The sequence below is a fragment of the Centruroides sculpturatus genome, unplaced genomic scaffold (assembly GCF_000671375.1).
Source record: "Centruroides sculpturatus isolate CEXI.00-Female unplaced genomic scaffold, Cexi_2.0 scaffold520, whole genome shotgun sequence".
Taxonomy (NCBI): Eukaryota; Metazoa; Arthropoda; class Arachnida; order Scorpiones; family Buthidae; genus Centruroides; species Centruroides sculpturatus.
In genome coordinates, this window is record NW_019385076.1 from 349471 (window position 1) to 375040 (window position 25570).

The 25570-nt window shown below is 29.0% G+C and overlaps 2 protein-coding genes across 2 annotated transcripts in view; one reads left to right on the plus strand and one right to left on the minus strand.

Annotated features, from left to right (window-relative positions):
• Positions 1 to 3287: 3287 nt before the first annotated feature.
• LOC111634297 (Krueppel-like factor 10) lies at positions 3288 to 5640 on the minus strand. Its single transcript, XM_023379033.1, has 4 exons — positions 5296 to 5640; positions 4701 to 4895; positions 3890 to 4547; positions 3288 to 3769 (listed from the first exon to the last, which is right to left on the minus strand). The coding sequence occupies exons 1-4, from the start codon at positions 5344 to 5346 to the stop codon at positions 3474 to 3476; spliced, it is 1200 nt and encodes a 399-aa protein (XP_023234801.1). The 5' UTR covers positions 5347 to 5640; the 3' UTR covers positions 3288 to 3473.
• A 12005-nt stretch (positions 5641 to 17645) lies between these two features.
• The window catches only part of LOC111634293 (rho-associated protein kinase 2-like), a 123127-nt gene continuing 115202 nt past the window's right edge, over positions 17646 to 25570 (plus strand). Inside the window, exons 1-3 of the mRNA XM_023379030.1 lie at positions 17646 to 17704; positions 18808 to 19206; positions 24963 to 25053. Of these exons, the coding sequence (XP_023234798.1) occupies positions 25046 to 25053 (8 nt within the window). The 5' untranslated portion in view covers positions 17646 to 17704; positions 18808 to 19206; positions 24963 to 25045. The remainder of the gene's footprint in view (positions 17705 to 18807; positions 19207 to 24962; positions 25054 to 25570) is intronic.

Below are 25570 nucleotides of genomic sequence, written 5' to 3' on the forward strand. Positions count from 1 at the left end.
GTCGTTTGTTTTCTAACTAATTCGTTTTAGGACCAGGTGTTGTCCACGGAAATTTCCAAAATTTACAACTTTTCGGTCACTCTCGTCGAACTGGAAAAATGTCTGTCTTTATTACATCTAATATTTCGAAGAAATCAGTCCCACTGTACTCGGCTAGAGATTGGTTCAGTTAGGCTTTTTCTAATATGGAGATTCTGGTTGGATTCGTGCCGGCGCTTCGAAGTGGACTCGCCAACTAAAACAGCGGTGCCTGCGGTGCCAGCAGAGTTGTCACCGCAGGTGGCATCCCTGCCTGTAACCTAGGCGGGGGTGGAACCCCGCCCACGCGCGTCTCAACAGATAAGGCCATTCATATACTGGCCACATGCTTGCAATTAAAATATCGAAAAGTGAAAAAAATATTTTTTCCTTTAATTTTCTTTACCACTGAGGCGCCCCCTAGGACTTAGCGCCTGGAGCGGCTGCTCAGTTCGCCCTATGGTAGGGCCGGCTCTGTTTAGAAATCTGTAGATATTTCGAAGACGAATTTTGAATTCGGTATAGATTTTCTAAATCTTGATTTGTTCGTATTTTAAACCGTATTGACGACGAAATTAAGCATCTAGATCGAAGAGGATTGCCATTAACTACTGAACAACAGTTGTTGACGACATTACGATTTTGTCACTGGAAGCTTCCAGATGGTAGCCGGAGCTTATCGGAGTTCACGTCGCTACTATATGCAGGTATCTATCAAACTACTATTAAATACATTTTAAAAGATTTTTGTATAGTGATAGAGACGTTTATAATAAGAATGAGGTCTTGCTGCGAGCAGACCGACAAGGAAACGACCAAGAAAATTCGTTCTGTATCATCTCCCATGCGGTTTTTTTATCACTCCCATTGCCACATTTACTTTACGCTCTTTACACAAAATAAATTATAAAAGTAAAGTGATTGATTATTCTTAAGGAACTTGAAAATACTGCAAAAAATTTCTGTAAACACATTCAAAAATTATTCAAAAAAGCTTTGAATAACTTACTACAGAAGTTCGACTAAATTTTGAACACCTACTATTGTAGACTGGTGCAGAATTTTGCATGTGAAATTTAATTAATGAGGTGCTTCATGGAAGCAAACAACAACAGGTAGTTTAATATTGACTTCTGTTACATCCTGCAATCGGGGCCACTTTAAGAACTTCTAAGAACCAAATATACAAATACAGAAATAGAAACAATGGGATGAGTTCCCCAAAGAAGGCGAGGTATCGACTATGGTTGGGTATGGTCCAAAGATTAAAGAAAAATATTAATTTTTAATCTATAGGAACTTAATTTTGGGGCATTAATGCATTCTGTCTACAGCAAAACGGTGTTTAGAAGGAAAGTGGAATTTCTGTAAATAAGCTGTCGTCAGTGTTTTCGAGTATTTCCTGACATTGTTTAAAATTTTTTGAAATATTTTCAAGTTCTTTACAAAATAAATCAGTTTCTTAGCACTTTTGAATTTGTAAGATAAACTATTCGATAAAATTCTGTTTCACTTATGACTCTCACAAATGTAGTTTTTGTATTTAGGGTAAACACATCCCAGGATAATTGTTCGTTTTTCTCACATTTCAGGAAAATTGAGATTAAGGAACTATATTCTATATATAATAGTGTCTCTCAAATAAAGATTAATTACGGGCATACCAATCGTCATTGAACAAGCTTCTTTTTATTTATTTATACTCCTTTTGCCGTGGGAACTAAAGTGAAAAAATATTGCAAATGGGGCTATTGAGGGATGAGGCCCATTTTTCAAGCCCATTGTGAGTTTGGCCGAACTCACAATGAAATGCCATTAGTGAGGGACCCATTCCAAACCATCTGCACCTAAAAATTCTGGATTTCTTACAGTGGCGTAGCGAACATAACTGGCGCCCGGAGCACGACACTTTATTGGCGCCCCCTCCCCCTCCAGAAACACGTATACTTTGTCTTGGAGACCATTTGGGCGCCCCCTAATTACTATTAAGCGCAGTTAAACGACGCTAGGGGCTCATAAGGAGACCCTGACTGAATACAGTGGCGTAGCTAATATAACTGACGCCCGGGGCACGACACTTTATTGGCGCTTTCCTCCCCCTCCAGAAACACATATAGTTTGCCTTGGAGACCATTTGGTAGCCCCTCTGCATGATACACTCCCTTGCACCCCCCTCGCTACGCCACTGGTTTCTACCAGCCCAGATTCTATCCCGGATCCCCCAAAGTAGTAGGTTGCCTTCTTAACTTTCTTATTGGGGCTGTCCTATCTTCTGTATAACTAGTTTTGAAATATTTTTTCTCAAAGTAAACACCCGTTTATAACTAGAATATTTCTATTTTTGGCAATATACTATGCCATTTTTATAATAATCATATTTTTTTTTTTTAATACAAAACATTCTAAAAATTGGATATCGCATGCCATACATATTACACAAATTTATAGATGAAAAAAACAAATATATAATTTTTATTTCATGCCTTTTTCAAATACAGTATATTATTTTAACGTTTTATTTATTGCTTTAGTCTTTCGAATGATAGGATTTTTATTATGAAATGTATTAATTAAATATACCGTATACAGAATGAGCCTTTCTCGATATCAGTTTAATTAAACACTCTTTCATTTTTTAGTTTGTCATTTGAAATGTATCTATTGTATATTCAAAATGTCTTTTTATAGAATTTATCGTAAAGCTGCTTCCTTGAATTGTGCCTTCGTCACACAAAACACTGTATATTAATAGAGCGTTATTTACATAAAACTGTTATTGATTTAAAGAGCAGCTTAATTTTATTTACAAAATCATTATTTCTAAATGTAGAAATTTAATCCTTTAAAATAATTCAACGTTATCAAAACAATTTGGTATTATAAGTTCAGTTTACATATACAGAAGACATTTTGCAATATTGTTCTGTATGGATTTTGTGTACAGTATATTTTAAATTTGTGTTAAGATGTGTTTTATTTTAATCATATAAATTTAAAAAAAATTATATTAATTAACACCAATTTCGAAATATATCTAAACTGAAAATGTAAACAAGTTATATTTAATTTAATGTAAACACGTATGAATGTAGTAAGTCAAAGAACTGTTTTAACAAGTAAAACGACTCTCAAAACATGACGAAATCAATAATAGACCTTGTTACATTTTTAAAATGACCTTTATGACTTTAAAATTAAGTTTAATTATCGATTTAATAGTAAAATTTGAAAGTGCAAAATTATTACTAAAGTAGAGAATCGATAAGTATTTAATAATCATTTAATAAAGATAATGGGAATATTTACATCGACACTAATAAATTATTTACAAATTTTTCAAAATATTCAACATTCAAGTAGAGAGGACCAAAATTCTTTGTTTCGTAACGCTCAATCACAATGGAGTTGAAAGGATAATAAATAATTAATGTAACGTTCAATTTTAAATAAAAAATTTACGTTTTTACAAAAATGAATTGTTTTTTAGAAGAAATGTCTTCCTTAAGTTGCATATTAACTGGTTCTAACAGTTTATTTGGCTGAAGAGAAGCTTTCCAAAGGAAATCTTTTTTATTAGTTGCATGACGTTTAATGTGCTTTGCTAGATGATCGCTTCTCATAAATTTCCTTTCGCATGTTGAACAGATAAATTTCTTTTCCCCCGTATGAGTTCTTTTATGACGTGACAATTCGTCCGATCTAGAAAATTTCCTGTTGCAATTATCCCACGTACAAACGAAAGGTTTTTCTCCTAAACGGCAAGTAAAGAAAATAAAAAACTAAATTCGAGAGTAATTTTATTATACAAAATAAGATATTTGCTATCATAAACAAGCCGAGAATTGAATTCTTTTTAAATATTCATTCTCACCTGTGTGTTTACGAAGGTGTGCTTTGAGATGAGAATTTTTATAATACGTTTTCTGGCAGTTGGGATAAGTACATCTGAAAGATCTCTTCCTGGTACTTGCAGAACTTTCACAAGAATTTAGTTCGGTTGCAAATATCACAGATGATGACGTGGCGGATACCTGATTAGAAATCTCGTGAATTTGAGATGGCCTGGTAACAAATAACTGAACAACCGAAGAACCGGTAGTGGCCGACAACGTCTCCAACGAGTTAGGAGTAAACAGAAAGGTAGAACCCGGCGTTAACGAAGATTTAACACTGTTCGAAGTGGAAAAATTGGCTAAAGTAGGCACCAGTGGAATAATAGTTGCGGGTCTCGGAGCTATTGTTATCGGTTTGTTTGCGTAAACTGCAGACTCCGTCGACGGATTGTTATTAATCACCTCACTCGTTTGAGTACTTGAGGATATTACGAAATTTGCCTGTTCCCTTATTGTGTTAGCAAAGCTTAAACTTTCACTCAGATTTTCCGAATTTCTACCGTCTTCGATTTTTTCCTCACTTTTCTCTGGTCCCTGTGGCACTATTGATTTTCTCGGTGCTTTCATTATAACAGAAACCGGCATTGACGTCAGATGTTTCGTAGGCGTAGGGGGTGGAGTATGATTGAGAAGAAGCTGAAATTATAGAAAAGAAAATCAACCGTAAACAATATTAAATGCTGCCATAGAATTTCACACCATGCAAATGCGCTATTATTAATTAATGTTATATAACAATTATTTAATACATTGATCCTAATATTAATTTAAGAGGAGCAACGAACTTACTCGTTCTAATTCGGAATTGTTTTTTTCTTTGTTTCTTTCTATTTCGTCCAATTCATCTTCAGAATGAGTAGGCACATTTTCATTTGATTTCAATCCATTATTATTCACAGCCTGTCTACTAAAGGATAATAAAGTTTCTACCGCATCCAAATCTACTTGTCCCAAATGAATATTTTGCAAGTTAATTTTTTCTTCCTATAAAACATTTTAAAACAAATAATACTTTTTATTTACAATAAAGGTTGTCAATTATGAAGTTAAGTATTTTAATTTTTATATTTTACATCCGAGTTTAAAATTACAATTTAATTTAAATATTAAAAACAAACTTCCTTTTTATCCAACCTAACACTTAACTTATATTGATTTTTTTTAAATAAAATTACGAATTTCCTATTATGAATACATAAAAAAGTAAAACTTATTCCTTAAAAAACGAATGATCAAAATAATAATAAAACAAATTTAATATTTAATCATTAATTTTTAAAGATGTTATTTACTATAAACTGTACTTTTTCTTTTATAGAATGTATTGTCAAAAATAATACATATATTGACTCTAGATATAAATGATTGAAAGTAATTTACTTACAGAAAAATTTTGATGGGGAGAAGATGGCGGAGATAATGTTAAACTATGCATTGTCAAAATTGAAACTTTCTATACATGTAATGAACAAAGCCATTCACCGATCACACTCGAGTCAGCTGTTGGGATGTGTTCCCTAGCAAGGGATAAAACAACACATAGACACACTTTCTCAAACAACCAATCGGGCAGCCTGTGGAAACGAAGGCACGCCCGTTCTATCCAATCAACTTCTTCTGATCATGTGATCACCTCGTGCTCCTGGTTGTGTCAGACACATGCTGTCCACGTGACTATCGGATGAAAGGTTTTAAGAGACACGAAAGAATTACACTGCTCTTTTGACAGAATATGTTTAGCTCCGGACATTTCGCGTATAAAATTTACTTTTTTAATTAATTAATCGGTGTTAATTTAAAAAAAACAAGCGAAAATTTATATATGAAATTATTACCAATGAAGAATGTAATAATTATACATTAATTTGAATTTTTAATATACTGTATTTAATTTTACAAATCAGAACAGTTGAATATGATAGAGTAGAATATTTATTAAATGTATATATTGAATTTTGAAATGGTTACATCATTTTTACAAGGATATTAGGTCCATTTTTGGACTATTTATTTCACTTTAAATCTACCATTTAATGTAATTTAATGACTTTTTTTTTACATTATTGAAGTATAGCAATTAATTTAGACCTGTATATTCTTCTGGGGAGCGTGGTTTCGGGAATATTAATCTAAGTGACTAAAAATTGATTTTTTGGAATTTCATTTTCTTGCCTTATGCATAATAAATAAATGAATATCTAGTAATAAAGTGATTAAATCTGTGTAAAATTTTGATTTTACACTTAAAATAACAATATTTTTTTTACATTTTAATGAATAATTTAAATAAAAAATGTGAATACATTTAATTTAATGTAAACACGTATGAATGTAGTAAGTCAAAGAACTGTTTTAACAAGTAAAACGACTCTCAAAACATGACGAAATCAATAATAGACCTTGTTACATTTTTAAAATGACCTTTATGACTTTAAAATTAAGTTTAATTCTCGATTTAATAGTAAAATTTGAAAGTGCAAAATTATTACTAAAGTAGAGAATCGATAAGTATTTAATAATCATTTAATAAAGATAATNTTCAGATACTCTACGACTCCATAATTTAAACTGTGTCACTATCGTTAGTGGATCGTGACAGATTTGGCCCATGAGAAGGGGTAAGGATGCATGTCGACTACGCTATCGAACTGCCCGTTACTGATTACTTCTGCGCCGTTGTGTTTAGCTAATAGCAACAGAAGCAAGATGTAGCTTGATGCAATGTTTTTGTTTACACCCCGTATATTTGTCTTTAGGTTGATAAACGTATTATATTTCGTAATTGTGGAAAGATCAAGGTTAGAAGTCTACTTCAAAATTAAAAATTTTTGTGATGAATATGTACAAGTTCTCGATAATATAGATCCCTTTTATGTAAGTGAAAGTAGTGAAAATTTATTTCCTGAAGCATTTAAGTACGCGTGCTGACCAATAATTCAATAATCATGAAATGAAATGAGAATTTTATAAAATTTAATGAGTATTTTTAATAAAAATACTCATGCTGCTATATGTATGATGTAATTAAAATTAATATTTTGATAGTTTCTTGCATTTTATAACATTGAAACAACCAAACAAATGCATACTTTGAACTATCTGCTCATATTATCACTTAATTTATAATGTAAAAAATTGTTAATTTATGTTAATAATTATATATTAATTAATAAGTTAATATGAAAATTAAATGGATAAATTTAATTAATTTTTATAATATAAAAATTAATTGCCAGATCTTTTATGATTTAAAAAAAAAATACATTTTTTTTTGCAGGATTTAATGCTAGTTAGTAGTTATATGAAGTGTTTATTGTAACTTTGCACCTGTTTCCTTCGAACAATAAAAAGTTAAATGATTTTTAATATAGTCGGTCGCTTTTGATGCCAGGTGCGGCCAAACAGAATAACCTTTGACCCCCTCGACGTCATCGAACCGGACGATAGCTAGTCACGTATTAATCTGTATAGTACTTCAGTGTTTCTTCTTGTCTGATCTTTGACCACGGAAAGTCATTCTCCATATTCATCGACCTACAAAACTTTTATTTCACTTGTTGCACCTTCAAATCGTTTTGGATTTTGCTTATATCAAAATGCTTTTATTCATCAAGAAAATCGTGGAAACCATCTTGTTTGCGTCATCGATCGCTCGAGTCAATCGAAGACAATAGGTTAGAGCAATAAAACATTGTTAATTCTAATGAATGTATACGGATGCATTGTACGTTCTTAAATAATATTGTGCATAAAACAAATTGAATAATTTATAAACGTGTAAATTCCTATAGAACGGTGAGGAATGATAAAGAGGAAGTATCTAGAAAAATTCAAGACAGTATTATTCGAAAAATGCGTTATAATAAATAATTTATACTATGTATTGAGTTATTAAAATACTAATACTACTACTAATAATAATAATAATAATTTTTAATCTGTTTATTATTTTTTCGGCTGTTATATATAACAGAGGGAAAGTATGACGATGGATCTAACTTCTTCCCACAAATATTTTTACATTTTTGGACTCGAGAAACCTTGAAACGTCAAAAAAATGCAAAAAATTAAGACTCTTTTTCGTTATGTATGGATGTTAGTGTGTGGTGAACACGATTTTGCTTACCCTCTTTGAAGTTTAATAACTCCCGTACTTTTTGTGGAAAATTTCTGAAATTTTGCAGAGAGGTTCGTGTATTAGGGGAGTTGACGCTGTTAAATTTTGGTGGATAAAGATGGGGGAGTGAAAAGATAGAGAGGGTCACGTGTCGTATCTCCAGTAGGATCGGACTTAATAATGATTTTACTGGTTATTAGCATTTACAATTTTTTATTAAATTCGTCTCTACCCCGAAAGTTAAGCTTTTTTTAAATCATTTTATAATAATTAATAATAATAATAAAGCGTTTATAATAAAATATCGTAACAGAAGGCACCACACAATTTCAATTCTCGCCGGGAAAATTATACAACTCGTAGCTAGATTTTTTATTCCTTAATACAGCCGAACCTTCAATAACGGCCACCCTGTAAACAGAGACCATTTTTTTCAGAAAATTTCTCTTTTTTTTTGAATAAAAAATAACATTTCTGTCACTGGCCGTCGTTCAGAGGTTCGACTGTATTTTGATTTGCTATATTATTGGAAAGTTAATTTAAAAATCATTTTATTTTGTTAAATTATTTTATGTGACATTTTAAACTTTTATTTTAAAAATAAGATTAACTTTTAACTTCGGTTTACAGATCCGTGAACTTTGAGTCATCGAAGTATTTTTAGATCTTCGAGAAAAACTCGCATTGAAACACTTGAGTCAGAAAAAAATAATAATAATAAAGTTAATTACGTGATTGATGGAACGTTTAAAATAAATCAATTTGTGAAATTTGAATTTTACTTATTGCAAAATATATAAAATACAAAACCTTTGAATCTAATAATAATAATACAACGAGAAAACAATGAAATAGTTTTTGTAAATAATTAAAAACATTTTGGTATAATTTTTAAAATTCATTTAAAAATTCTTCACAATTAAACGGAAAGACGAAATCAATCTATATTACAGACCGATAATTAAAGATTTTTTGGCATCGGCAAGCAAGCCACTTACCGTTTTAACAATGAAGATCGCTTGATATAAAAAAAATCCAGCAACGAGTTGCTTAACTTTCTCGGCATCTGTTACGATATTTTATTTTAAATTTTTTTATATTTTTTAACTATAATAAAATGGCAAAAAGCTTAATTTTGAGGGTAGAGATGTGTTTCGTAAAACATTGTAAACGCTAATAACTAGTAAAATCGTCATTAAGTCCGATTCTACTAAAGATACACACGACCCCATTCCCCTCGACCAAAATTTAATAGCATCAATCCCCCTAATACACAAACCTTTCTGCAAAATTTTAAAAAATTTCGACAAAGAGGGTGAGCAAAATCGTGCCCCGTAAAGGCTGGTATACACGGTAAGGAAATCCTCAAAGGATGTGCTTAACAGACGAAAAAAACTCTGATATAACTGGCTGGATCGAACATAGTAATTTACAAAACTTATTAAAATATCTCCCAACGTATAAAGAATTATTTTTATTTAAAAATGGATAGATAGAAAAAAAAATCACGGTTAATCCTCAAAGGATTTCCGTACCGTGTATACCAGCCTTAACACACACACACACTAACCTTCATACATACAGAAATTAAGCTCGAATTTTTTGCATTTTCCTGAGTCCATAAATTTAAAAATCTGGGGAGGGTAATTTTTTGACCGGTGCCTATACTTTCCCTCTGTTATATATAACAGCCGGGAAAGTAAAAATGATTAATTATAAATAAATAAATTCTGAAAAATAAAGTAAAAAATCTCTTTTAATTCGTCCTTATTTCCATTGGAGTTACTAGAATCGATATTAGGATTTCCGAATTAGAAAGTGAAGAATTACCCCTGTACCACTAGCGGTGTGGACGAAGAGTAAAAACTCTCGTAGATATTGTATATACGCGTGTTCGTCACTTTCGAATCTTTTTACTGTGCTTATATGATTTATTTTCTTTGTTTATTTACAAAGATAAGAGGTGGTCCTTTGATTTCTCCTCCGACAGAAGCAGAAAGTACATAAAATACTAAGCTATAACTTAATAAAATACAAGAGTTGTTTATATATAATAAGATTTTATATACAGTAGGCATATGTAGCCTATATTATATAAAAATTTAATTTTTTATAATACAGTACTTTTTGTATTTCAGTGCCTTATTTTGCATATTGATAAAGAACTTTATTGATTTGAGCAAAGTAGAAATATGAAATTTGTTTCGAAGTTTATATCCTGTTAAATTCATTAAACTTCAAAAAACATCTTTCATTTATATTTGACTCGAATTTTTAGCTCGAATTTATTACTTTTTCATTTTTTATATCTAATAAAAGAAGGGAAATTAAGTCTAAGATTACATATTTGCGTTAGTAACAGCGAAAATGATAACGAGCGATTAATAACACTTTAATTTTTTCACTTATTTTCATTAAAATCGTCATTCTTTAGACGGAATTTTTCCATCTACGTTAAAAAACAACAAAATGAATTGACAAGGATATTTTATGTTATCATTTTATCTCTTTTAACCTCTGGTCAATGGGATTTTTATACCAGGAACAAGTTAAAAATACTGTTTCGTAATTCGTTTTATTGTTTTCGACGTCTGTGAGAGTCATTGAGCGCTTGTATGGGACCCGAGGGTAAAGCGGGCCCCTTTTGCTTTTTTTGAACAAATAAAATACGTAAAATGTTGCTTTATTAATTAATAAACATATTCTCAAATATTTAATGTTTTTAAGTAAAAATAACATTCATTTATGCGGGGCACTACGTTTTTTTTTTTTTACGGGTTTGGGAAAAATTCTCGAGCTTCCCCCTCTCCATGGCCTTATTTATCCTAACTTTCCCTACTTAAAACATTCGGTTTATCAAAATTATCTGCAAGAAATGAAATTTGGATTAATTTGATTTTCAAAAATCGATAATTTTTGTGGATCCCCAAAGTTCTGCAAGATAATAATAAACCTTTCCATTCATTTCAAGAGCTATCGCGCACGAATATAAAGAAATAATTTCACATAATCTCGAATTTAAATGATGGGGAGTTATACATAATGTCCAATTCCTCACTTGATCAAAACGCCACCCTTTGGGCATGAAATTTTTTTACCGGGGTCTAAGCGGATCCTCGTTGAGAATTGTATTAAACTTTTAAAGATATCCATAAATATATATTATTTATCATTCGCCTGTAAAGGCAAATTTACCAAAAATTGAAAAACATTAAAGAATGGGATAGCCTATGTCTTAACTTGCAGGGGCTCGCTTTAAATAAATAATTTAATTAATAGTAATTAATGTAACTAACTGGCAATTCATTGTATTGCCTAATATACTATATTAGTTCTATATGCCTTCCGCGTGAAAGTATTGGTGGATGAAGTTTAATTTTGACGTAATTAAAACAAGATTTCCGAAAAATCCATCAACGAGTTGCGTAACTTTCTCGGCGAAAAATATTTATGTTTTAAGAAACACATTAGCAAAGTTTAAAATTGTGTGTGCCGTTATATGTTACGAGATTTTATTTAAAAAATAACTTTTATATTATTAATTATAATAAAAACTTTCTAAGCAAATACATATATTTTTGGCAAACTAAAAATTTGTAAGAGTAAAAAAAATTTCATGACTTGGAAACTTTGAGGTATGGCCCCTATCACCTAGTATCTCCCGAACCAATGGTCCGATTTTCCTGAAAATGTCTAGAAACATTTCTCTGTAATACACAAACCTCCCTGCAAAATTTCAGATATTTTCGACAAAGGGCACAGAAGTTATTGAGTTTCAAAGTGGGTGAACAAAATCATGCCTTCACACACACACAATCAAACAGAAAAAAACAATTTATTTTTTTTTTGCATTTCTCTACGTTTCAAGGTCCCCCAGTTTAAAAGTGTAAAACTTAACAGACAGAAAAGTAAAAACAAAAACAAAACAGGAGTATTGTATTCGCTTCTCTATATTAATGAAAATTTTAAATCTCAATAAATATAGAAATAAAATATAAATATAATTTTTAAGTTATAAAATATATTTTGTATGTTTAATTAATTAATTAGATTTTGTAGTGTGACTTACGTTCAGGCCAATATCCAACAGGCTAATCCATGTGATTCATATAGGTCCATTGTCATGCCATCTGTTGATTGATAATTGCAATAATTTATATAGTGGAGCATTTTTTTCGTTGATTTCTAGGATTTCGACTATGAATAATTCACAATGTATTAATGATTGATAAGAGTTTAGATCCGAAATAATATGCAGGCAAGGAAAAAATGATTTTCTTTAATGCTTTCATTTAAAGTAGAGAAAATTAGGTCTAAACAGTAGAAAGAACAATTAAAAAATCCAGCAACGAATTGCTTAACTTTTCCGGCAAACTTTTAGTGGCGTTATCTGTTACGATATTTTATTTTAAAGATTTTTTATTTTTTTTAACTATTATAAAATGGCAAAAAGCTTAATTTTGAGTGTAGCTATGTGTTTTATAAAACATTGTAAATGCTAATAACCAGTAAAATCGTCATTAAGTCCGACCCTACTAGAGATACACACGACCTCCGTTATGTTCCCATCTCCTCGACCTTTAATCACCAAAATTTAATATCATCAATCACCCTAATATACAAATCTCCCTGCATAATTTTTAAAAATTTCGACAAAAAGCAGAAGAGTTATTAAACTTCAAAGAGGGTGAACAAAATCGTGCTCACCACACACACTAATATCCATAAATACAGAAAAAAAAAAAAAACAAATTTTAGCATTTGTTGACGTTTCAAGATCCCCTGAGTCCAAAAATGTAAAAATCTTGAAGAGAAGTTAGTTTTTCACTCGTAGCCATACTTTTCCCGTTATATAGTATATAATATGGGAAGGTATATAATATCTGGGAAAGTATAAGTATTAGTTTTGCTTGTTTTAGACTGTAATTGATTATTGTATATCACTTATGGATCCAGACAGGGAGAAAAACTGAATAAGTTTTGTGCACATGTAAAATTTAAATATTTTGATATGCTTGTAGTTGATGTAATTACTAAAATACAAAGGATTAGGATTAGTTTCTTTCTTCAAGATCTAACAATTTGCTGAAAGCATACTTGGCAGCATATTCAGAATGGATAACGATAATAGATACAAACGAGCCCAAGAAAACTGAACACGTAAGTCACACTACAAAATCTAATTAAATGGATACGTGTAAAAATAATCCTGAAAACATATTAAAAACGGTTATTGCCAGTAAAAAGAAGGCAAAGCATGCCATTATTTAAAATTACTTTTTTTATGTCATCTGCAAGTAGGCCTAAGGAAACACTTCAGTACGTTTCTACAACAGAAATCAGTGTACCCGAAGAAGGAAGCCATTATTGGCAGAAAACCAAGATACATTTACTTCCAAAAATTCCATCAAAATAAAGAACCGGGTCAGCAGAAACAAATGGAAATACAGTCGACGGCAAAATTAAATCGCTACCTCAGATGGCATCACGGAATCAAATTTGACGTAACGCATAACCCAAACAAGATCAATTCCGGAAAGACTTTCTGAAGGAAACTGGCCCCTATTTAGGTGTTAAAAAAGCGGAGAAAACCCGGAAAACTCCACGTGCCAGTCCGTTGGTGAGGAGCGAACCCACGACCACTACCGTACAAATAAAATTATTGTTGTTTGAAGCGTCAAAAGTTCCACGGTGCCGAGTTTTGGCACTAATTTCTTTACGGAAATGTCTCTCGCGTGCCCCGAAATGTCACGTACCAAATTCTTATTTGGATTGCTGAATATCTCTAATTTATAATCATTATATCCAAATTTAGCTCCCACCATTTACGAAGTTGTGGGTGTAAATTTGAATATCTTTCTACATAGCATTGAATAGGGATGCTTTAATTACAATTAGGTAGTATATAAGATTTTTTTTGAAGCCTTCAGAATTAAATAAATACACGGAGTATAGATATCATAATAGATTAAAACAATTAAATTTAATTAGTCAGTTAAGCACAAAATGGAAAATTAAATGTTATGATTAATTTTATCATTTGTATTTAATAATAGATTTACTAGCATAAAATGTAAGACAGAGAAAAATCAAGTTAAAAATCCTCGGACTATTGAAATGAACTATCAGAACGTAACGAAATTTTTATTGAAGTATAAAAATAGATTTTAATATTTGACAATACAGACACAAATTACATCTGTGTACAATACAGAAAACAATACGGAAATTTTTGTGTATTGTTAGTGCATTCTTTTGAGTTAGTGTAAATTCGTCTTTTTGCGTAAAAAATTTAATTTTTACGCAAAAAGACGAATTTTAACAAGCATTGCAATCAAAAAGTGAAATACTGTACATTAAATTTTTGGCACGGAAATTCTTGATAACTTCTAAATAGCGTGTCTAGTTGCATGGATAATGTGGGAGTGTAACGAAGATCAGAATCCATTCTTTCTCTTGGTAGTTCTATAAGCAAAAAAGAGTTAATTAAACTCAAATTTTCCTACAAATAATTTCTTCTCATAAGTGCAAGAAATTTGGATATTCGACGCAATATTAGTTCAGAATAAAATATATTAAAAACGCGAATTTAAAATAAGGATATTCCAGCATTATTCTAAAATTTCGAACACGTGAATATTAGAATATCTAATGGCTAATTAGATTTAACGAAAAATCAAGACATCCTGCTAATTTATGGCCCTTTAAAAGCAGTACATATCTATTAAAGTGCTTCGAGATATCCATTATTTTCCACTACAAGAGAAATTCAAAAATTATATTGCTACAAATATTTTGTCATTAAATTATAAGAAGTACGAACATGATACATGCCAATTCTTTATATCCTTTGTTTTTTTATTTATTTATTTTTTATATTGAGGTTTATTCAAAAAATTATGATATTCTAAGTTTTATTATAAAAAAATTTTAGGTGATTTTAGAGAAGAATATTAAAATTTCTGTAATAATATTTTTATTTTATTTTTAAATTTTCACATATTACACGTGCAAATGTATGAAAATAAATAAGCAAATTCTAGCTATTTTTAGTAACAATACTGTATATTTTTTAAAACTCCTTTCATCTTATGAGCACTAAGAGACCTTTTTTTCTTGTCCGTCGTGGATTAGGTTAAGCTCACAATATGAAGAAAAAATGACGAGGACAATTCCTCGAAATATTTAGAACAAACACCTTACCATTTAGAGTAATTCATTCTTCCACATCTACAATCATATAATAATACAGTACTCGTATATATATGTTTTATAATGTGGAAGTGGATGACTAACTTGTAAGTTAAAAAAAATAAGGAACGAATAAGTTTGAAATCATTCGAAGAAATAAAAAACCTAACAAAGAAATCACGATAAATAATTATCAGATTGATTACAATGTAAATACAGTAGCTAGAATTTGTTTATTTGCCATCTGTTATGAGATTTTGTTATATATTTTTAATTATAAAATAGCGACAGATTTAATTTTGAGGGTGAGATGCGTTTTATATAAAAAAGAAACTGTGTATTCTAACAGATAAAACTTCATTAAGTCCGACCCACTCGAGATATGACACATGATTACTCTCTATTTTTCCATCTGCTCGACCATTCACAACCAAAATTTAATAGCATCAAAGCTCCTCGTACACAAGCTACCATGCCAAATTTCGTTTCTTAATCTTTACTCCATCCAAGTCATGTTATTTCAATTCAAAAATGTTTTCCCGGAAAGAATTAATAGGTACCCGGCACGACTATATTGTTAAAGGGAAAGTATGATGTACGGGGGCAAGATACTGCATTAAAAATTGCAGACCGGCATTGTTGCGATGTTACAATAAATAATTGCTCGTTATGTATACGTAAAAGCCGGAAAAATAAAAGAAAAAAATTTAGAAAAAATAACAGAAAATATTCATAACGACGAAAAGCTTGATCAGGTATGTATGAGTAACTGCGATAATTTATGGAACAAAATGTGATCATTCACAGACAACCTCTTGAATTTTTAGAAATTTAGTTTTATTGTAATGAGAAAAATTGAATTTCATGTAGTGAAGTAATATTAGAAAAAAATTTGTTTACAAATTAAATTATTTCATATTAATTGGTGCTCTGGGAAACCCGGAAACTAGTCAGAGTAGTCGAAAAACCCTAGGAATTTTTTTGGGTGGTCTGTCCCGGATACATTGAACTTCTTCCCTTATTATCCATCCTCCCTCATTGTGGGCCCGGCTGAATCTTTGATTGATTGACTGATTGATTTGATAAAATAGGCACTATCTGTCTTGTGTTGTCCAAGACAACACAAGACAGATAGTGCTGCGTTGCGCAGCAAGGGGTAAATTTCGAGAGCACTTTATATGAGAAATTGGACTTGATTAGGTGTTTCAAACGTGAAGTAAACCGGGAAAACTTTACGTCGATAAGGCGCGAACACGCGATCTACTACTAGTTTATCCACTCGGGCACTGGTGGACAACGAATTTATGATAGGCCCAGAAAAAGTCTTTAGTATCCATAGTGGAAAGAGTTTAAAACAAAAAGAAAAGAAGAAAGGCCAGGCTCATATCAATTTTGCTTTATTGTAAGATTTACAATTTATAGCATTCGTTGTAGAAAAAAATTTTTACATTACCAAAATTTAACATTATTTTCACGCTTCTATTTTAATATAACAATGATTTATCTTCAGTTTTAAAAGCAATTTTGTTTTACGTCTCACGCACTTCGTGTAATATATCGCGTAAAATCCCAATTCCATTCATTATATTGGAACAATTGTTATATTTGTCGTTAGATTATTTATATTAAGACGTTAACACGAATAATCTGACGGACAGATGGCTAAATCTGTAAACCTATAAAAATGCCGGCTTGGTGTCTGAGTTGGTTCGGAAATTTTCATAAATACGTTAACTGGCCATGATGAGTATAGTAAGAGGCATATCTACTGCCCGCAGAGAGGAGAGGAATCTATATATTTTCCTGATATCATTTAAATTTTCATAAGGCAAATAAACGCAAATTATAATAAAAGTTTAATAAGAGCGTGTTTTAATTTCCTTATCGATCGACATCAGAGGTTCTCTTTGTGACAGAAGTTACTCAAGTTACTGAATATTAATGCGTATGTACTGTGCTTTATCCTTAAAACTCGAAATGAAAAGTTTATTGCAAATATTTACATTAAATTCAAGCAATTCCTATAGGGTAATTTTATGAGGCAATTAAAATCTATATATATATATAAAATTGCTTGTCCTGACTGACTCATTCATTCACTCACTGATTCATCATCGCCCAGAGCAAACCGCTGAACCTAAAGAGGTGAAATTTGGTACACGTTTAGGGTACGTCATGAAAACGCACACTAAGAAGGGATTTTTCGAAATTCCCCGCGGGGGGAGAGGGAGAGGATTAAGGCTTAACCGGAAGAACTGCTTCTACTGTACTATTTTAGATGAGATTTTTTGTTTCTGGTGGTAATAACTTAATTTCCAAATGTACGATATTTACGTATTACGTATTTTTAATTAAATGTTCGAACCGTTTTAAATTCGAATTTGTTACTGCATATTTGTTCGATTATAGAATTATTGCAAACGTTCTAGAAAATTGGTCAGATTGAAAACGTTCGATTGAATTAGAAGATTCTCAGTAATAAGGGGTATGTTTAACGCAATAATTTTATACATTTGGATTGTTATAAATTACATAATAAATATGGTTGTTGAAATAATAAATATAAATGGTGTTATGACGCCCCACATCACTCGAAAAATGTTAAACGTTTTAGTAGGGTATGCCATGGCAATGCACACTAAGAAGGGATTTTTCGAAATTCCCCAGCGGGGGGAAAGGAAGAGCATTAAGGCTTAACAGGAAGAATGGCTTTTACTGTACTATTTCACATGCGATTTTTTGTTACGATTAGTCTTCATTAAGTACTTAGGTGTATTAAATTATAACATTTCAGACATTGTTATAAATATTTTTATATATTTCGATTTTTTAACCAAATGTTCGAACCTGCTTAAATTCGAATTTGTTATTGCATATTGGTTCGATTATAGAACGATTGTAAACGTTCCAGAAAATTGATCAAATTGAAAATTGTTTGTTTGATTCTCGGCAATTCTCATCATTCTCGGCGGTAGGTGTTATATAACAATTACTATGGTTGTTGAAATACTGAATATAAATGGGGTTTGTTTGCAAAACCTCCGCGGGCGAAGTCGCGGGTAACAGCTAGTTATAATATAAAATTCAGATCGTCTTCTCTTAGGTATAAAGTAAATGCCAAGCGTAAAATCTTTATTTCAATATTAAAACCATTTTAGAACTGAAATGGTACCAAGATCCAATCCATTTGAATTATGGATTTAAAAATTTTAAATCCATAATTCGAGTGGATCGGATCTCGCTAATGTTCTAAAGATCAATCTATTCTTCCGGCTTGGGCAATAAATTATTCTTTAAATATTGACTTAAAAATTAGTTATATTGTATTAGAAGAACTGTAAAACAGTTCTATTTAAAATTTTTAGTTTTGAGGGGAGAAATCCGGGTCCGTTCCAGACGGGATGTACGGTCGAATTGGATTTAAATCATAATCTAGCTAACTACGTTTTAAATTATTTTATTAACGATAATTTTTAAATTTCGAAAGAAGAGATAATTAATAATAAAAAAATACAATTTACATTTCTGTAATATTAAATAAATATAAGTTTTCTTTTAATTTATAATAATCGCGTTTAAATCCCTCAGATGTCGCTGCGTAGCCAAATAGCCGAAGAAGGGAATTATGGGCTGTGGGGATGAATGTTTTTGGTATACAAAAAGAAAGGAAGTCAGTTTTTTTATAAATCTGAAAAAATGATGAAGTTTACGGAAAGGCTTAACTGACACGAATAATTTTGATGAGAAAATTAAAGCGTTTTTCATTCGAATTTTATTAATATGACATAAACCAAACTGATTTTAGTTATTAAAAACTGAAAAAGTCCCGATGCGAACATCTGTATCTGACGTCCGATGGATTATTTTACTTATAATCGTTGCAGGAATATTTTCAGTTTGTTGCACACAATGATAAAACAATCCAACTACAAAAGTTACTTCTGACAAGGATTTATATATAAATATATATGTATATACATATAAAAGGTAAATATTAATATAAGCAACTTTATAAGTTTCTTATTAAAGCTAATATTTATAATTATTTATTCAAAAAGAATTATTTTTGGATAGATGTAAACAAAGGTGTTTATATAAAATGTTAAGTGTGACATCACCAAATGTGTTTAAATCATTCACAAATCCTAAAATCTCTTAATGAAAAACAAATTGAAATTCAACTACATGCTTCTTAAATTACTAAGGTAACTAAATATAATCTGTATAAGTTTGGAATTCATTAATTATGTTTTACTTAATGTTTTTAGGGTATTCTGTTATTGGCGTGGTGTTACGGCTAGAAATTTTGTTAAATATTCCGTATCTCTCTCGTTCTTGATCTTTCCGAGACCGTGTGGTGCGTTCGTATACTTTTTATTAAACGGAACATTGGGGTCGACGTATTTGAAAATTGATCGATTCCGTGCTTGCCGTTCTCGGGAAACGGCGAAGCAATAAACTAATAAACCGCAACGTATCGAAGAAAATAGAAATGTGGAATTGTCTACGAATATGGCAATTGGAATAAATTTTTGATAAAAAATTTAAAATCATTTTTTTTTTCGTAGAGCATTTGAGGCGTGTTTGTGGAATACCGGTCAAGAACCACAGGTTTATAACTTTATAGATATTAATGAAATGTGTTTATTTTACTTTTGTATAAGTTATAAAGTAGCATTAGTTAAATTTTTATTTTGTCGTCTACGAAGCCTTTAAAATAAACTACGGGAGAATATATTGAGTAAGTTTGTATATAAAATTTTTTTTTTGTTTTAATTGCTTATTTTTGAAAATGAATTTTATCATCTCAATTTATTAAATTTGCAGAGTAATCTGAATGTAATTTATTGATATGTGAATTATGAAATTTGTATTTGTGATTATATATATTATCGTAGTCTGTATGCAAGTTAAAGAAAACTCATTATCTGAAGCACTAATGTGATACCATAGTCAATTGATTATTTCGTTTCCTGATTGCTGGAATTGAATGTAATCAATCTAAGTTCCACTTTCTGTTCAACAATAAATGTTTAACTATCTTTATTCAATATTGACTTTTTGAGATGTCATTGGAATTTAATTAGCTTTTATGAAAAAAAAAATATTATANGAAAAAATATATATATATATATATATATATATGTATTTAATAAATATGTATGGAATCAAGAAATTGTCTAATTACCCATAGAGTACTGACAATTCAAATGTACCGAGTAGCTTTTTTTTTTTTTTAGAGACTTAAAGGCTGAAAACTTTAAATCGTGTTTTCTATGAAAGCTAGGAGAATATATTTACTTAATTTTTTTTCCATTGAGGGGACTAAAGTATTGCTCTATATTTTTATAATCGATATAATCTAGGAATTTAAATCATATTTTGAAAATAATAAACAATGTATTATTTAACATTCCAGACATTTTTTTTTTAAATTTATATTATTAACAGGAAGAGATTAATCTTCATTTAGTATCAGTTTTTATCAGTAGATTTGAAGACTGCTACTTGGTTTCAGATATTTTTAGAGTATTTCTGATTTTCATTTTTCAGTGATATCATTGAAATCTAGTAACAAAAATAAATTATAACAATATTTTTAATCCACTGGTCTAAGGAGTCACAGCATTTATTAGTCCTTATGTTGAAGGTGACAAAATTATTGTTTAGAAAATGAACTTCATATTCCCTTTATTGACAAATATATAAATTTTTAGATTTCTAATTTTATATTATGATTTGTTAGTTAGTTTCATGCTATATTTTGAAAACTTTTATAATGCTACTGCTACTTGACTAATAGTTATTATTTTAATAAAATCTTTTTATTGAATTTTTTAAAGAGATCTTAAAACTAATAACAAATTTAAATCTATAATTAAAGATTATATTAATATACATAATTAAAATAATATAGACTCAGGATAGATTATAGTATTTTGTAGTAAGATATGATTTTGTAATATATGTTAGAATTTACTACATAGTACATGCTAGTATACACTACTTCAACAATTGATGTAAAAAATACGATTTTTATGATTATTGTTATCATATATTTAAAATATTTTTAGATATTTACTTCATTAAGAAGCAAAATTTATGTTGAATTCTAAAACTATAACTATTGAAATGTAAAATCATCATTAGGACTATATTTTATTGAAAAGAGTTTTAACTATAGAATGTATTTATGTATCTACTTTGAATAAGTCAAAATTTAAATCTCGAGATTTGTATAAAAATATCTAAAATAAAAACAACACAAAACAACAAAATAAACTGATAACAAAATTTAAATGATATAAATATACTAACAATGTAATATTTTTTAATGATTACAATAATAAACAAATAATATAAATATAGATCTATATTATTTTATACTATTTAATTATTAACTATTTTTAAATCTTGAAACTTATATGTTGAATCATTTGAAAGTTAGAAATGTTTTCAAATTATTTTTGATGTAGTGATTTAATGTAGATCTTTGATATAATGTGGGATTTGTGAAAACTAAATTTAATATTTTTGGGTCAAACTTTACCTACATGCACTGTCATAGCTGCATAGTGGGGACCCATGTTCTAACCTAACCTAACCTATTCTAATAAATTACAAATAGTTTGGTAATTAGAATAGGTTAGGTTAGGTTAGGTTAGAACGTGGGTCCCCACTGTGCGGGCCATGACAGTGCACGTAGGTAAAGTTTGACCTATTTTTGTATATGTTATGATTCATTTTCAGTCTTTTAATTTAGAATTATGCAGAATCAATTATATTTTCTGTTTGAAAATTTTATTCTATTACAAGAGAGACATATTTTTAATGTTTTGTATATCAAGTTTTATTTATTTATTTAAGCATAATGCATTGTAGAAACTCCTTGATGTCTGCATCAAGTAGTTTCTACAAATGCTTCTAAACATTTCAAATTAATTTTATGACATATTAAATGTGTTAAATAACTATTAAATAATATATATATTTACATTATATCAATATATTCTATTAAATACTGGTAAATCTTAAATTTAACATTCATGAATATCTTAAATTTTTTAAAAAATTCCTTGTTGAACTGAAATTCTGATTTCATGATTAGTAAATTTCTAAAAAAGATATGCATAAAAGTATTTAACGAAAAATTTTAAGCAGCTGTCAACATTTTAGAAAACTCATTACTTTTCTTATTTTGATAAAATATTTTTTTGAAGATTCAAGTGTATAAAACTAAAAATATAGTTTCTTTCAGATTATTTGAGTATCTGAATTGTTTTCTTGCATTGTCATCCAATATACTTTTAATAGTTTTCATTACTTTTGTTCTTTCTTCCAGATTATCATGGCTCTTTAAATATATCACCTAATATAATCTAATAAACAGTATTAGATAATTTCAGTTAAAATGGTTGTTGATATTTTTACACAAAAATATAGAAGAAACTAAGTTCTGTCTTGCAAAACTAAACATCCAATAAATTCACATCTTAAAAATTACTCCAGCATAGTGTCGTTTTTAAAATGTGAATTTATTTATTTTATTAGTTTTTTTTATAGCTATTATTAGAAACTTTATGAATAATTTTCTTGAGAAATTTTCTGTTGGTTGCAGAGTATTCATACTCACTTAAATAATTATGCAAATGCTATAAGCTAATGCTACTTTCAGTTTGTTTGTCAGTATTGAAAAATTTTTTTATATAGATTATTATTAAGAATTTGTTATTGAAGAGGAGACAAACATTCAAACATTTGAAGTATTTAACATAATCAGATTTTTATGGATAATAAAAACTATTTTTGTTCTCTTTCCATTAGTTTTATCTCTTTTCTATAAAAAAATTAATAGGAAACATCATCTACAGATGTCTTTGATTGTTATCTAAATACATAATTAACTGATATGCATTAACATTTTACTTCATAACAAAACTGAATATTTACAACAGTTATATTTATTAAAATATAATTTGTTTTATCACGTAATTTTAAAATTTTTGATTGTTTTAATTTTTCAAGGTTTTAGTTGTAATGTTTATTTTGTGCTATGCTTGTCAATCATTTCTATTTTAGATTAACAAATACTAAAAGCATAGTAACTTTAAAGCTGGAAAATTACATTATTATATTTAAAATTATTAAATAAATAATATTTTGACTTAGCTAATCATTCATTTTTATTAATTATGCATTTCAAATTGGTTTATATTTCATAATAATAGTTTTCTAAAAGTGAATTATTAAATATAAGAAATTTTTCTTGAAATTTATTACTTGACCTAGATTTGCATATCTAATCTGTCTGTTTATTTCCAAGCAGTCAGATGGAAGGCTATTATAAATTAAAATCTGTCATTTAAATATATTAGAATTGTATCATTTTTCGGTTTTATTCATAAAATAAATCATGATAATTGTAACAGTTCAATCAGCTATTGATTTTGTTGGTAAATTTTAGTTTAAATCTATAAAAATTTATAGTTAACAAATAATATCTAAATAACTATTCTTCCAACATAAGAAAATTCTCTCAAAACCTGTTTTAAGTAAGAATTAGAAAGAAAAATATTATGTAAAGAAAGAAAAACAATGATGCCTCTAAGCATTGATTTGGTGAAATGCTTTTTTTAAAAGTAAATTTTTTATTATTATTATGTGCTTAAGTACATTTCTTAAAGGAACTATCTATTTGATGAGTTGAAGAAAATCTTTATTATTATTAATTCAAATAAAAAACAAAATGTTTTAAGATTAAAAGGCTATTTTTAAGACCTATAATTCTAAAATTTCAACACTTTTTTTTAAAAAAAGAATGATTGTCACTTGAATTCAATATGAAATTTCAAATCCTCTTATTGTGTTAACTGCATTTAACATTGAATACAAAAGATTCTAAATAATCTAATTACAAGTTATAATGTATAAAGAAAATAGATATAAATTAGGAAGAAACAAAATTATTTAAATACTAAGACAAAAAGTGATAATTTAATAGTAAGGAAGTTCCAAGCTAGATCTGTAGAGAAGGGACATTTATGATACCTGGTAAATTTAGGTTTTGCTGGTTCTCTATTATTCCAATGGAAATAGCTAATCACCTAACACTCTGGATTGAGGAAAAAAATAGATTAGGGCAATAACTTTTATTGTAGTAATTAAAAAGTAGTTGACTTGCTTTTTTTAAGTATATAATACTTTAATGTTATTTTTGACACTTTTGAAGTAGTTTAATTTTACTCTCAGAATATTCAAAATTCAAAATCTCTCTAATTTTGTGTGTTTTGTGTCATTGGTACAGTTTATTTATTTAAATAATTTACTTTTCGTTTTTAATGTTAACAATTTTTTGTTTTTTCCCTATAATAAAAATTATTATATGTGATATAAAAGTAATCAATCTGTAATTAAAAAGTTGCTTCTGTCTATTTTAACTCTAATGATCTGAATTAATTAATTATTTTAAAATTAATTTTAAAAAAGACTTTAAAAAGTTGAACTGGTATGAAATTTGAACTAGCAGCTTATAAAATCACTTCTTAGTGCAATTAATATTTTGCTAAAATCATTTTGAGTATGTTTATAATTTCTATAATTAATTAATTGCATCTGTATTTAGTCATGTTTGAATTCTAAAGTTTTAATTTTGAAATTTGAATAATATCTAACATTAAGTTTTTCATATTTTATAAGCTTTGTTTAAAATAATTCAAAGTGAAAATACTAATTTTCTTTTGTAGACTACTAACTGTTCCTGTATTGTCCAAAGAGTAGTTGAATTTACTGAAGTCATTTGAAGAAAGTCCTCTAACTGCAGCACATAATGTTTGGGTAAAATCAATATTTTAAAGATTATTCTTCCCTATATTTAGCTGTTTTCAGAATTTGGTTCTTCAGATGATTTATTTTTTTTAAATCTATTGTAAAAAAGGTTTGATGTAAAGAATTTTAGATACTTATTGGTTAGCAGGGCACCAGTCAATTGATGCAATCTAACTCTAATTTAACCTACCCATTTGGGAAATCCTCTCTGAACCAATTATCAACCGAATACACATGAGTTAGATCTCATCAATTGACTGGTGCAATGCTAACCAGAAAGTACTGAATTTTAGAACAGTGTTCTGGTTTTTAATATACTTTAGTTAATAATGTAAAAAATGTTTTAATTTTTAGATTGTAATTTTCTATTATTTTATGTAGATGCAATAGGAACTAAGCTCATAAAACAGCATTATTTTTCGTTTGAAAATCTAAACACTGTTATTACTTTAAGGTAATTTGAGATAGGTACATTGAAATTATTTTTGTGGAATAAAAATATTATTTTTTGACTGGAGTTTTTATA

Excerpts from the sequence above, each read along its gene's own strand:
- LOC111634297 (XM_023379033.1), bottom strand. The coding sequence starts at position 5,346 with ATGCATAGTTTAACATTATCTCCGCCATCTTCTCCCCATCAAAATTTT. Across the intron at positions 4,548-4,700 it reads ACAATTCCGAATTAGAACGA|CTTCTTCTCAATCATACTCC; the intron begins GTAAGTTCGTTG and ends CTATAATTTCAG. Across the intron at positions 3,770-3,889 it reads ACACCTTCGTAAACACACAG|GAGAAAAACCTTTCGTTTGT; the intron begins GTGAGAATGAAT and ends CTTGCCGTTTAG.